This window comes from Chaetodon auriga, chromosome 8, assembly GCF_051107435.1.
Source record: "Chaetodon auriga isolate fChaAug3 chromosome 8, fChaAug3.hap1, whole genome shotgun sequence".
In the NCBI taxonomy this organism is placed as follows: Eukaryota; Metazoa; Chordata; class Actinopteri; order Chaetodontiformes; family Chaetodontidae; genus Chaetodon; species Chaetodon auriga.
This window is the reverse complement of record NC_135081.1, coordinates 17,722,835-17,737,933: the sequence shown is the minus strand read 5'-3', so window position 1 is coordinate 17,737,933 and position 15,099 is coordinate 17,722,835. Positions and strand designations below refer to the sequence as shown.

General features: G+C 44.8%; 1 protein-coding gene across 15 annotated transcripts in view; it reads left to right on the top strand.

Moving 5' to 3' along the window:
* The first annotated feature begins 1,261 nt into the window (after positions 1 to 1,261).
* Positions 1,262 to 15,099, top strand: part of LOC143324549 (protein 4.1-like) — a 32,469-nt gene continuing 18,631 nt past the window's right edge. For 7 of the 15 annotated variants that reach the window (XM_076737137.1, XM_076737142.1, XM_076737139.1 and 4 more), the window contains exons 1-7: positions 5,356 to 5,514; positions 11,204 to 12,492; positions 13,519 to 13,815; positions 13,932 to 14,036; positions 14,159 to 14,277; positions 14,514 to 14,732; positions 14,960 to 15,047. In XM_076737137.1, the coding sequence (XP_076593252.1) occupies position 5,514; positions 11,204 to 12,492; positions 13,519 to 13,815; positions 13,932 to 14,036; positions 14,159 to 14,277; positions 14,514 to 14,732; positions 14,960 to 15,047 (2,118 nt within the window). In that variant the 5' untranslated portion in view covers positions 5,356 to 5,513. Of the gene's footprint in view, positions 1,506 to 5,354; positions 5,519 to 11,203; positions 12,493 to 13,518; positions 13,816 to 13,931; positions 14,037 to 14,158; positions 14,278 to 14,513; positions 14,733 to 14,959; positions 15,048 to 15,099 lie in introns of those variants that run through there. The other 8 variants (XM_076737135.1, XM_076737136.1, XM_076737134.1 and 5 more) reach the window with 4 other exon arrangements.

Below are 15,099 nucleotides of genomic sequence, written 5' to 3'. Positions count from 1 at the left end.
ATTATGCAGTAAATTGGTCCTTGTCAGTGTTTTACTATTGTTGGCTTAAATAGATGGAGCCATAGGATATGCGTGAGGGCCTTTTTACAGGTGCAGAGCTACTTTGCATGAGGGGACACACAAGTGGAAAGTCACTGTAAGGCGACCATGAATTCATAATACTTTTCTTTTTAAATCCCCTCGACACATTTTAGATCTTCCACAAAAAAGTTCAGTTACCTTGTTGAAAATTCTTTAAATGACTCTCGTGTGTTCGCATGCTGGTGGTGATTGCTGTGATGTCACAAAACCCTGCTCAGGGAAGCTTTTCCCTCCGGCAGATCATTCTGCAGAGTGAAGCTCAAACATCCAAGTAAGAATGAGCAAAACACATTTTTGAGCAGAGGGGCGCTTTAAGGATGCAACACTTTATTTAAGGAGGGGGCACACAGAAAAAATAATTTGTATATTTCATGAATAAGTAAGTCCTAACTTACATGACACCAGGAACTACTTGTAACAGTCATTATTTTTTATTAATCTGCTGTTTTGAGGCCTTGTTGTTGTTCCTCGGTGACACACATCCACAACAGCGCCCCCGCGTGGAGCCACCAGTGAAGAGCGTGTGCAGAAACGACCTGTTTGTTGATGTCAGACTGCTTGTGACCGCTCACAGCCAACACTGGCACAAAAGTTGGCAGTATGGAGCAAAATCCTACTCTTTGACCGCGCATTCCTCTCTGATATCCGGGCCCAGATACTGGATCCTTTCACAGCCGCACAATAGGTGAGCTGCACCTGTTTTTCACTGAGTTGACATTTTGATAAGGAGTGCCAACACGAGCACTGTTATTTGAACGCCTCCTGAAGTGCTTCCCCATCTGTGTGGAGGCATTTAGGACTACCTCACCTACTACTGCCAATCACTGTGCTGCAGGAAATACACCGGACCTGACTCACCTGTAACAGCCAACAGAAACGCTTCGGCATGTGTAAGTATGTGAAATGCTGTATCTTGCTTCCCTAGAAACTCTCAGTATGTCATTACTTTTGATAATAACAAGTGAGGAGTCATCTGCGGGGTTTGGAAGTAACGCTCCCACCTCTGATCTCCACCCATCACTACTTAGTGCTTCGTCATTGCTGCGACACCGCCTCTCTGTGGAAACCTGATCGATAGTCTCCAAGTCGCGCGGAAGGGAAATAGAGGAATTATGGCGTGAAGGTGAAGGTGGAGGGAACCCGCAGAGGATACATCCGTCTGGTCAGGTACGGCTCGCCGACTCGTGCACTTTCATTGTGTTGACATGGCGCACCTTTCCCAGACAGGGGCTTCATTTCCCGTTTCCTCGCGGCGGCGGTTCGCCTGGAGTTCACTGCGCCGCATTTGGAGGGATTAAGTCAAACAAGACGAGGTCAGGGATGTTTGTGCTGTTAGTCTACAGAGCAAAGAAGACAAACAGGACTCGCAACCCGCCGCAGGGTTTCGAGAACGCGACAAAAATGATGAGAAATGTCAGCTGGAGGTTTGTTGACAGGCACCAGTCCGGAGGCTCTGGGCCCCAAACACTTTGTGAACAAAATACAGCTGATTTTAATCATCACAAACGAGAATACAGTCAAAGATAAACCTGTAGGACTTAATTAAATTTTATGTTGTTTATTACGATGGGAGCAGGAGTAGAAATCTAGAGAAAACCTGTGCTATTTCTTTTTGACTTTAAGAACTGATTTGGCTTCAGTGGAGCCTTCTTATATTGTTTTCCTTTCTGCTTTTCACTTCTCAAAGGATGCTGGCACTGTAGGCTATACTTCAGCCTCTAGTCATGATCTAATTCAGGCCCATCAGTTATGTGATGAATTAGGGCATGTTTATGTGCTGCACTGCTGTCATTTGTTATGCAAACAGGTTCACTCAAGTGCTGTATTTCTTCCACTGTGTGCTGAACACTCACTGATCTGACCTCTTGTTTTTCCCCTGTCTCTGACCTGGACACACTGGCTGGGATTGTCCACGTAATCTGCAATGACCTTCTGCACGGATGCGACGTGAGTATCATTTACCGCTTGAATGAAAAAAACGTGTAACAAAGGCGATATGATGCAGTTTATTTTCTTGCTGTTTTGTGAGTCTTGCACTCAGTACATACTCAGTGAGGCGTCTTTTACCTGATCAAACATGCATGTACAAATGAGTCCCTCCTTACTGTAGCACTGTTTGATTTAAAGGTAATGCAGAGTATAATTAAACAGCCTTGCTCTCAGCTGCAGAGACGCATTTCATTTATATTCATGCAACGATTCTATTAAGTCATAACTCATCAGTCTTTATACAGACTATTAAATATTAATTCTTGATTACTGCTCTCTGGCATGCCATTCTCACTGGGATCCGAGGGCAGACTTTGCTGTCTCCCTCTGAATCTTCTGCATGCATGCATTCACTGTAGGCGCGCCTGGTTAGGCTGCTTCTCTACAATAATCCTTTCTTCATTTGTGGTACTTTATATTAAGATTAAGTCATAAAGAAATCAATGACATCCCTTTTAATAGTTCAGCATCATACTGAAAAAATGTTGGAGGGATTCCCAGTGAGAGCTTTAGTAGCTGGAATTATGGCTTCATGCTGACCTGCTGGTGTGCACATCAGACTGGTTTTGGGAGGGGTAGTGTGACTGTGTCACCCTGAGGCGCCTGGACGCAAACACATCTTTATCTCTCATGCACACATGCCCCCAGCATGGCTTACAGCTCTGTATTAAGGTAGATTAGTGTTGGTGGGGATTCCCTCTCTTATAGCAAATAATTCATCTCTCTAGCAATGCTCATCCTCATTTAATCTTTCACCATAGTTTGTTTTATTATGAGACTCAAAGTGCACATATTTATGCCTAAATTGCGCTGTGTATTAGGAAATGTGATCAATATAAAGGAGGCATATAAGAATTGTAATTGCAGTACAATGTTTACTGTCTGTTCAGTCCCATCAGCCGCCATGCGTGAGAAGAGGTGTCATTGACCATCTCTCCACCAGGTGGCAGTGTAAACTAAGAAAACGTGGCCATTTACAGTAGCATCAGATGATCAAACACAATGTAGCATGTATTTAGGTGGCCTAGAATGTCCACCACAATCTGTTCAAAGTACTTTAAGCTCCAGGGATTGGTACAGTGTCTTTTTACAAGATCTCAGATGACATCCAAGCGCATGCATATTAATGTAAGCATTTCATTTCCAATATGACTCATCGCTTTGCATTGTTGCTACATGCAAATGTTTGTGGCAGCTTCACAGGCTGCAGACTTTTCTTTGGAAAGTTGTCCTGTCCTATTCTCTGTATTAGATTATAGCACAGGATGCACTTAATGTCCAGACCTTCACTTCAAAGAAACATCATGCTGGATAATTTAAAGTCTCGAAGGCGTGTGGTGAAGGTGAGAATTCCAACTTGGCCTATGACAAGAGGGACGGGCAACATGTCTGCTGGCAGAAAGGGGCAGAAACATGGAACATTCCTGCCTCATAAATTCTTCATAACTTAATGGTGCGCTATGAATATTGATGCGCTGTTACCATCTATCCCGTTAGTGCTCTTGAGAGCTCAGATCCAGAGCACAAAATAAAACCCCTGCAAGCCATGCCTCAATCACATGCACGCAAAAATTCATATTTAAAGCATTTTCAAAGCTGCACAAGTTGTTTTACATAAGATGCAGGAGGGAAGGCGGCGTGTTGTGTGGTGTGCACCCAGATGCAGCATTGAAAGTCAACGAGAGATGAATTGGGTGGAAGTGGTATGGGGCATTATGTAATCACCGAGTGATGGAGCCAGAGAGGGATAAAGATGTTCCAAACAAACATAACCCCCATGCACTCAGCTGGAGTAATGCACTGCGCCAGTGTATGCGTGTGTTTGCCCGCGCTTATGAACAACAGGAGTGACCGGGGGGGGGGGGCGCAAAGTGAGCGTCAGTGTTTTGGGTGTGTCTGCTGGGCGAGTGGCTCATCTCAGAGTCTGTGGTTCCAGTCTGTCATGGTCTCAAGGGACCGTGGGTCTGTGAGTGCTGCTCCTCTTCTCCTCCCCTCTCCTCTCTGTCTATCATCCCTCTCCTGGGTCCAGCTCAACACCTGCTCCTTGCAGTAGGCACAGGGCAGGGCAGGGGGTTCCTAAGCAACTGGAGGCAACACGAGGGCCTCGTAGTCTTTGTTTCTCCTCCTTGCTCTTCCCCTGTTATCTTCCAGCTTGCTCATTCCAAACAGCAATGAAGTAAAACATAGGCCTGCTGCAGCCCATGCTCTCTGTTCGTACCTGGCTGGGATTCATCAGATTTCTCCTGTTAATGCATTAGGTTAGAGTAAATGTTAAGCACCACCAGTGTGCGTGCTGTTGTGCTGCCTATGCGTCATCAATGTGTTCAGTGGTCAAAGTCTAAAGAAGAAAACACCATTATCGACCGTTCCTGTGCTAGAGAGAAATTTTCTGTTCCTGTTGTATGGTGCTGTGTCTTGATACCTCCTCTGGACTTGATGACAGGATTTTACAGAGCCGCCTTTGCACTGGTAAGAAATTTTATTCAATGCATGGCAAATGAATTGACCAGAAATGACACGTGACGCTGCTGAGCCTGCCACATGAACATGCCTCTGTTAGACAAAGGTGATGGTTCCTTTGCCCCATGTGGCTGTGAGAATAATAACCCCCCCCCCCACACACGCACACACACACACACACCGCACAGACATTTCTGCCTATGAGCCGTATGGCCCTAATGGGGTCAGGCAGATGGGTGGGGACCATGCCGGGGTCCATGCAGACAGTTTGATCGCACATGTGTGTGCTGGTTTGTTTTTGAATAATGAATATTTACACCACTTGGCTGAAGTTTGTAGTCCCAACACCTTCCTCATACGGTGCACATGAATGCACCATGTTGCTGCCTGAGAACACTGGCAAAGACTCTGAGGATTACTGCTGTGGCCTCTGCGCTTCCCTCCTGGTTCTGGACATTGTACTATGTTAATGATTGCACTCTGGCTTGCCTTACTCCACGTCTGTTGGGGATTGTTGAAACTGGGTTTAAAATGCCATATTAAACCTTTTCTAACATACATATGTGCTGATACTTGCAGAAATCTGCCATTTATTCTGCTGATTTGAACACTCACGAGTCACTCAAGTGTTTTGGGGGGTCGGATTTCTGCAGCACAAATTTATCACACAAATGATAACTATTCATATATTCGAACACAGCCTCATATTTGGAGGCGTGGAGCAGCTCTCATCAGCAGCATCGGAAAGTTGCGTCGCTCTCCTCCAACCTTGCATGCGGTTGCTGCTCGGTGCTCGGTCGGTCAAGCCAAGTCGAAGCCTCAGAGAGACTCCACCCCTTTACGCGCATCGGACACCTTCAGCTGCACAACAAAGCATGCGTCGCTCCGCAACATTGTTCCTCCACTGAACGTGCGGAATATTGGATTTTGTCGGATTTTCTTTTTTTTTGCGCCGTTTCCTCTCCCATTGATGCCAATCCTAGAGTAGGTAAGCCAAATATAAGATTCATGTTCCGCGGGCGGTGGGGGTGACTTAAGTGTTTATTTGTTTTGTTGGACATTCGGCGCCATTTTCATACACAGATTGTTTAAATACCCTGGCACGCTGGCCCGATCCTGCCTGGAACTGTTCTGCGGTTTTAGTTGAGGAAAGAAAAAGTTGAAATTGAAGTGGCATCAGGGTGTGTTAATCGGCGACAGCTCAGCGATGGTTCCTCGATTTAAATGAAAGTTACAGTCTGAATGTTGGCCAGTTAAAAGAGCGGAGCAATGAATGAAAAGCGCTCCGTGTGAGCGCAGCCTGCGACGCCTTTCCCACATGTGGGAGTTGTTTTTGTGAAAATGAAAGAACGTCGAAGTTATCAGTGAGCTAAACGAAGGCGCACAGTTTGAATATTTCAGGAAAACTTCCACTCTACAAAATCTTTTTGGATCAAGCCTACACGCATTGATAACCAGTGATGACTGTGTGGGAAATAAACAATACATTTTCTGCTAAACCTTAAAGCTTTCTCTCTAGCAATGCTCATCCTTATAGAGCGCAACATAGATGTCTGATGCTATTAAGTTTCACGGACAGACAGAAATCTCTCCCTATTTTGTCCCTTAAACCATTCATATGGTAAATAGTTATTGTTCCAGTTGATGCACTTGTGCCTCTTCATGTCGGGATGTTCTTGCGTGCTACAGCTATTTCCAACAATGTGTCTGCTCAGATGTTCACATGCTGTTTTCCCGTGCTGTTTCAGAGATGCCATTGCATTTTGGAGTACAGTTTCTGCTTGACATGACTTGCTTTTACCCCCAATTTGAGTGTATGGGTTAAAAATATCCATCTTCGCTGGAGGGCGGCGTGTGTGTTTTTCTCTCTGTTCCTCTGGGTGCATGCCTGTGCCACCAATAACGCACTTACCAGAAACTCATCCAATAACCATCATCTCCATTGATGATACCGCTGGATATATATAGCCATATAATCTTTTATGAAGCTGCAGATGTGACGTAGGGAGGATGAGGGAGAGACGGAGGCAGCAGTAATACGGTTGTACACACAAACGCCTGCATGAGCAGCGGAAGTAAACACAGAGGTTAAAAAATGACAGAGATAAGACCTCCTGTGTTTGGGGCCTCCTGTGCTGCTGAATCAGCAGTGTTGTGCTCAAGTGATGCTGAAGGATGTTTTTGGCTCTGCTGTGTGAGAGTGAGGTCACCGAGGTCCCAGAAGAGCTTGCTGGTGTTAATCCTCTTTTGGGAGTTATGATGCATTCGTGCAGTTAGACTACTACTCTGTTGTATGAGCATTGCTAAATAAGGAGCCGACTCCACATAGCCACTGTGCAGAGCTGTCAGTGCTTTTCTTCATGAATGAAGGAGTGTGTTGATGTGGCGAGCTTAAAAACAAGTCAAACTTTACATCATCTTTACGCAAATAATCACACAAATGATCAAATTCTTTCTGATGTACTATTTTGAATCATTTAGCTTATTTCTCCTTCTATGTGGACGCAAAGAAAGAGCACCTCCTTCACAATGTGCACTAATGTGCACATATGCTATTCTGTCAATGGGCTTTGGCTGAGGTGATGTTAGAAATGGATTCAGAAGTGCTTTCAGGGCAACCGCAGTAAATCAATCAAGCTACTTCATTCTTTTCCCATGTCGGTTCATGTTACAGCATCACGCTCACAGACCATCTGTGTGTATTGATTAGTTTAGAACTGGGTTTGGGATAGGTTTACACAGAGGATTAGACTGAAATAACCCTTTGTTGCCCAATACCTTTTTGTTGAGTATCACCCAGTCCTCATCTTTGGTGCTTCATTGAAAGTTTGATCACATTTAAATCATTTTTGCCAAGAATCTGCTCTCTCTCCCATATCCTGAAACCATGCCGTATTATTTTAAACCACCGATAAGAAGTACATGTGTACACTACAGTAATTTAAAATATTCAGCGCCTGCCCGTTTTGTCTGCACTTGTGATGTTGCCGAGCAGGCTTGTGTGCATGAACTGAACATACGAGCAGTTTAGCCAGGCACGTGTTAGCGTGTATGTTGGCATGTGGGTGTGTGTTTACTTAGAGAGGTTAATAGGAGCCACCATGTGGTCAGAGGACTGATATCTTGGCTTTCAGTTCATTTCTGTTGATTTACAGCCAGGTAGGCGGGGCTCCACATAAAACCATGAATCAGCACAGCCCATGGCTTCTTCTGCCAGCTTTTCTCCCTCTCTCCCACACACACACACACACACACACACACACACACACATAGATGCACGCACACCCAGAGAGGCAGACCGGGAGACAGAGAGGGAGACTCAGAGTGGATGGAGACAGTGAGATAGATTCTGAAGGCAGGTAGATAGATGGAGATAATCTCACTTGGTCACTTGGGGGCTGATTAACTCTAAACTCCTTCTAATTCCTTAAGCCTACTCTCAGTACCCAGGAAACATGCTTTCTTTTTGTCCTAGTGTTCCTGCAGGGCAACGTTACCGTAGAACTCATGTTACTTGTCAGTCAGTTGCCAGTGTTGGTCGGGAAGGTGCAGTGAATTCACTCACAACAAATAAAATCTCTCCCTGTTGTCATGCTGTGCGCTGTATGTAATCGTGTATGCATCGTATGTGTGTGTCTATGCGGCTGTACACACATGTATGCACATGTGCACATGCGTGTTGTGTGCAGTTCGCTGTGAACAGAAATAGATATGAGCTTGTCTGTAAAGGCTAACTAATGAGTCCCTGCATCCTGAGTACATGTAGCTATTTATATACTATACCTCCTCCTCTTTCTCTGCAAGCTCTTCCCCATCCAGCCCTCTCATCTGATTTCATCACACATGCTGTGTACACACACACGAACAGGCACAGCAGCAGCATCACTGGCCAATAATATGAAGGTTTTGGATACATTTGTGAAAATATTTTTGTAAAACCGGCAACTTGGATTGATGGGGCATTTGAGTGAGTTTTGGTGCTGGTAGCAGTTATGTCGCTGGGTTATCATCAGGAAAACTTTTACACTTCATAAATCGAAGCTCACGGTTCGTGTTACTCAGAGTCAAGCTTGTAAAGTAATGATTATTCTCAAAATCCTTTGAGCTCAGTCAGCTCAAGACAAGCAATGTGTGACCTTTCTTTTAAGTAAAATTCACTGAGTCGAATCAAATTTCCAACAATCTTCCTGCGGGGACATTAAATTCAATTAAAAGTCACAGAAAGTCTAAATCAAATCCTGCTCAAACTCAGGCCGTGCTTGTTTGCACCTGATCCAGCAGCTCTTTGTGAGCTCACTCTTGCTGGAGGGTGGCCTGCTTCATCTATAATTTAGCTCATTAGAGACACTAATTATGTAGGATTGAGGGCAGGTTTTTTTTTTAAGAGTGCAGCAATATTTCATCTAATTACCTCCACACCATAAAAAGTAATACCCCTCATATTATGAGAGATTGATGCTGCATTGAGGGATCCTGCAGTGTGGCTGCCGCTGTCTCAATCAGTCATGATGCAGGTTAGTCCTGCTCAGCTGGCTGATAGCAGAGATGTCAGATCGGCGGCACAAAATGGAGGAGGCAGCAGACACAAGCTCAGCTGGTCCATTAGAAGCATGTCTGTTTCCTGACAATCACAATTGAGATGACGGAGCATTAAAAGACCCAGAGGAGCTCGTGAGCACTGATGCATACCGGTGTGTGTGTATGTGGTGACCTAGGGAATAGGCCTATGGGGGGTCTTGTGGGGGGAAGGGTAGGCAGGATTAGTTATAGTGTGCAGCACAGTTATTGGTCACTGGACACAAACAATGGGAGGGCTAAATAGGATTTGGTCTGTGTGCGTACCCCCTCCTCCTCGCCTGCTGTCCTGCAGTGCCAGTGGGAAGTGTATGGTATAGAGGGCCAGGCTGCACCCTTTGGGGCGGCCATGTACATCTGGAAGATTGGCCTGTCTGCTTGTCTAGCATTTCCCCTCCCCCACGCCATACGAGGCAGGGTGGGACTTGAACTACATATGGAAGAGGAAAACACAGGCCACATTAGTCACCAATTAGACAAGGCCTACTCCAGACAGGATGCGCAGCAGTCTCATGGAAGACAACAACTGATTGTGATGTGAACCACTGTGGCTGATAAAGCTCACTTAGGAGAGGTGTAGCGTGGTTGCATAACACCTGCAGTGTATTTCAGTCTGCTGTGTGATTCAATCAGCTGGTTAGACGTTTCTAAATATACCATATCTGTCCTGTCGCTGCCACACCACTGAATCAAAGGCTTGTGCATTTAGCTCCAAGGCTCCATCTCTGTAGTAGGATTGAATCACATCATTGTATAACACGTAAGTTAAGTATGGCTGCACTGTTACATGTTGACAGCAGTCTTGGTATCTTCCATAACTACTGTGCAGTCAGGTTAAAGAGGATAGAAGGCAACATATGCAGCCACATACAGTAGATGTTCTGTGTAGAGGTACACCAAATAAAATCATCTGTATATGTAATATAGCCCAAGCATGACTGGATTTTTGATGCAGACACTGATATCATGTGAAAGTTAATAATATATCTGCTGATATGTTGACCTATACTAATATGTCATTGGATATATTGTGAATTGTCTGGGAAATCAAACACATAAAATCCTCAGACACAGAAACGTCTGTTTTTGGCCATCCAGCAATTTAGATATATTACAAATTAATGTTAGTCATCATGCTAATGCAAAAGTCCTAACAATTCTCCCTTGTTTGCTGCCCACAGTGGCAAGAAATATTAACAAATGATTGACCGTTTTCCATCATCTCATGGTATATGTCGTGAAATCACCCAGTGCTGGTGCCTTAGATGACCTGTGTAGGATGGGCTTGTGTGACATGAAGAGCCGGGCATGCTTGGCGAGGATGATCCGGGCGGTGCTAATATGCCGCTCTGGAGCAGAATGCCTCCTTTGTGTCAGTGAGATTTAATGAGTCTGTGATAAGCCGCGTTGTGAGCTCGCCTGTAGAACTCCATGTAGACACAGACACACTCTTCAACAAGGAAGCCTATTGTGTGATGAAGTGATGTTTGTGTATGTGTGTTTGGGTATAATCTACGGTGGGCAGTTAGCTTCATGTTTTATGGAATAAGTCTGATTTATGCGACTAACAGCAGCAACATAAATGACTTACTTAAAAAATTGCCCATGGTAAATTTCTCTCGATTAGTTCATCAGCCAAAGTGAACGAATATTAAGTGAAAATAATGAAGCATGCATACAGATTACCCTATTTGCATGATAAAAGACTATGTTTTCTATTACATCATCGCCATGTATTAAGCAAAAAATATTTTAAAAATTGTCTTATTGTGTTCATGTCATTTGGGAATTTACACAACAAAATGTTTTGGATTTTATTTTTTATAGTCATTTTTGGAGTATCGATTATTATTATCAATAATAATAATAATAATAATCATAATAATACTAATAATAGTTGAACAGTTTAGTTACTGCATCAGTGTAGTATAGGCCATGTATTACATTTGCTTGCCATTGTTTCGTACCACAGGCTAATAGCCCACTGCTCCTAATCTTGTTTGTTGTGTTCCAAGTATAGCTGTGCTGTGTGCTGTCATACTCTGTGCAGCACCGTGACCTCTCTCCATCTCTGACTCCCTCATGTTCTCCTTCCCAGTGGCTACCATGACAACAGAGGCAAGTGCAGTGAGTGAGGCGGACACCGAGGGCAAGCAGAAGGCCAGCGGCGCCGAGCCCGAACCCGAACCAGAGAACAAGCAGAAGCCGGAGGGGGCCGCGTCCGAGCCAGAGGGGGGGCAGTCGAGCAAGAAAGCCCAGGAGCAGGCGTCTGAGCCCGGGCCTGCTGACGTAGCTACCTCCCCTGAGGAGGAGCAGCTGAAGCCTCGTACCCGGACCTCTGCTGGCAAAGGCCTGTCTCGCCTCTTCTCCTCTTTCCTGAAACGTCGCTCACAGTGCTCCGAGGGAGAGGGGTTTGAGGTAGAGAAGGCCAGGGAGGAAAAGGCAGACAAGGAGGAAAAAACTGACAAGGCGGAAAAAACTGACAAAGCGGAAGAGGAGAAGGTGGTAGAGGTGAAAAGTGAAGAGAAAGAGGCTAAAGTAGAGGAGGTAAAAGAAGTGAAAAAGAAGGAAGAAAAAGTAGAACAAAAAGAGGAGAAAAAGGAGGAAGAAAAAGTTGAGAAGAAGGGCAGTAAAAAGAAAAAGAAAGAAGCCAAGAAGAAACAAGAGAAAAAGGATGAGGAGAAAGTGAAACCAGACGAGGAGGAAAAAGAAGAGGAAACCTTGAAAAAGAAAGAGGAGCAAAAGGAGGAGGAGAAAGCACAGCAGAGTGTAGAAAAGAGGGAGGACAAATTGCAGACAAAAGAAGAAGAGAAGAAGGAGACCGCTGAAGTCAAAGACAAGGGGGCAGAAGCCGGAAAGAAAGAGAGTAAAGAGGAGGAAAACATTGACAAGAGGGTCGCAAAGAAAAAAGAAAAGGAGGAAAAGATAAAGAAGAAGGAGGACGAAAAAGCAAAGAGGAGAGCGGAGGAAGAAGAAAGGGTAAAGAGGAGAGAAGAAGAGAAAGCAAAGAAGAAAGAGGAGGAAAAGGCAAGAGAGGCCGAAAAAGCAAAGAAGAAAGAAGAGGAAAAGGTCAGAAAGAAGGAGGAGGAGGAGAAATCAAAAGAGAAGACAAAAAAGAAAGAAGAGGAGAAAGTGAAAGAAGAGGCAAAGAAGAAAGAGACAGAAAAGGAGGAGGAAAAGACAGAAGAAAAGCAAAAGAAGGAAGAGGAAAAGGGGAAGAAAAAAGACAAGGGGAAGAACAAGGCAAAGAAGGAGGAGAAGACGGTGAAAGGAGAAAGTGAGGAGCAGGTGAAAGCACCGATTGCTGCTCCAGAGCCTGAGCTTAAAACTGAGCCAGAGACCGAACAGGCTCCTGATCAGCACTCAATCAGCAGCGCAGAGACGCAGGTGAGGGGACCCTCATTACGCTTACAGTGTCACTAATGCTAAGAGTGTTGATACCACTCTCACACCTGTCTGTGAAATGTAAGGTTATAGCTAGTTTGCTTAGCGTAGCAGAAAGGCCAGAGACAGGGACAAACAGCTTGCTGGACATTGTCCAAAGGAAGCAAAACCATCACCTTCCAGCATCTATACTGCTCCTTTATAAGCGTACTATGTCTGCTTTGTCTAATCTGTACATAAAACAGAGTGTAAATTGTAGAATCACTGGACAAAACCAGGCTAGCTGATGGCACCTGCCTCATTTTTTGTGCTAAGCTAAGCTAACCAGCTGCTGGCTGTAGCTTCATATTGAATGTACAGACCTGAGAGTGGTATCAATCTTTTCATCTAACTCTTGGCAAGAAATTGCATTTCCCAAAATGTCAGAGTTTGTGTCAAGTTCGGATGGGCTGAGGGTAACACGGATTGTCCGCGAACCCATCATCATCGGTCTTAGCAGTAAAACATTGTGATGTGCGTTCTGGTGGAGCAGCCAGTCAGTGATTTTGTGGTCGAGCAGCTATGTTTTACTTCTGTCAGTCAGTGATGGTTCAGTATTCTGCAGATACGCACCTTCATCACTGAACAACGTGTTATCTCCATGGAATGAGACATACAGTGCAAATCTAACAATGCACATGTTGTCTATTTTCATGTGTGTGTTGGGGGGTGGGATCAATCGCTGACCATGGATGTCATGTTAACTTGACAGGTATGCAGCGTGCCCCTACTCCACCCCCCAAATCCATGTTGCAGATCTGACTGTAGTAGAGGAGCACACGCTTTTTTTCTTTCTGATGAATTTTTTATGATGCGGACAGCTTGCTCAGCGAAAGTAACTATGCTGCTTGGAGCTGAAAGCTTGATCTGAAGCAGAAATGATCCGTGCTCGTCTGACTCGGGCGAGCATCAACAGCTGCATATTTGCTGTTTGCTAAGTCGTATTAATTACAGCGCTGCCATAATTAAAAATTGTGTTGACTCTTGCAGCCAGTTCAAGAGGAACACAAGGAAGAAGCCGCAGCACAGAAGGAGGCTGACGTTGTGGAAGAAGTGAAGGAGAAGGACACAGAGAAAAAGGAGGAAGAACCAGCAGGACAGCAGAAGGAAGGCAAAGGAGGGGAGAAGGCAAAGGAGGAGGCAAAGAAGGAGAAGCCTGTCAAAGAAAAGAAGACAGAGAAGAAGGCAGAGAAGAAAACAGAGGAGGCCAAAGGCTCCAAACGTCAGAAGACCATGCAATGCAAAGTCACCTTACTGGACGACACTCAGTTCGAGTGTGAGCTTGATGTAAGGGGCTTCCCAGTTTACAGTATGTAATGACTATCGCTGCTATTGAAGATTAACATGGTCATAAAGACTGATGTCCCACTGTCTGTCTGTCTGTGTCTGTCTTTCTCATGTAGAAACATGCTAAAGGACAAGAACTTTTAACAAAGGTGTATGACCATGTCAACCTGCTGGAGAAGGATTACTTTGGCCTCGCTAACTGGGAAACCCCAACCAGCAAGGTAGGTTGGTTTTTCTGCTCCTGTACTCTAAGTTTCTTTGGAAAAGCATCAGCAGTTTTACACGACACCAACAAGAAACTGGTTACGAGCACTTGGTGCTTTGTTTCCCTCATTTTCTGTAGACGTGGTTGGAAGCGACCAAAGAGATCCGGAAGCAGGTTTCAGGCGCTGTGTATGAATTCACATTCAACGTGAAGTTCTACCCTCCTGATCCAGCACAGCTGACTGAAGACCTCACCAGGTGAGTGTCTCAGGTGTTCAAGGAATAGTTTCATGTTTTGAGAAATCTGCTGATTTGCAGAGCTATAACATGGTTGAGCTGGTAGGATTTTCTTAAACTTTGGACACATCCATGCTAACAGTTTCCATCAGCTTCCAGTCTTTATGCTAAGCTAAGATGGGTAGTCTGGAGCTTCTCATCTAACAGAAAGCACATATTTATTTGCATCTTCATAATTCCTTTGACGTCTTCTTCAGGTACTTCCTGTGTCTCCAGCTGAGGAAGGACATTATGCGCGGCGTTCTTCCCTGTACCTTTGTCACACTGTCCCTGCTGGGCTCCTATGCTGCCCAGTCGGAACTGGGAGAGTATGACCCAGAGCTCCACGGAACGGACTATTTAAAGGATCTGAGTCTGGCTCCCGGGCAGAGCAAAGAGCTGGAGGAAAAAGTGATGGAGCTGCACCGCACCTACAGGTAATCAAAGGGGATGGACGCTGATTGGAGCAACACAGTGATGGCAATCTTTAGTTAACACGATTTTCATAAAGTGTTCAGTAAGTGCATTCTTCAGCAGACACAAACTGTGAATGACTTCTGCATCTTTAGGTTTATGTAACCATCTAAACACTTGGCAGGTCCTTCATATACTACTGATAACAAACATACATTTGAAAAAAACCCTCTTATCTGTGTTTTTCCAGGTCAATGAGTCCTGCCCAAGCAGACATGTTGTTTCTGGAAAATGCCAAGAAACTCTCCATGTATGGAGTTGACCTGCACCATGCCAAGGTGGGGTTTTCTTTGAGTTATGTTACCTGTTTAGATGAGTTGTGTGGCTTAA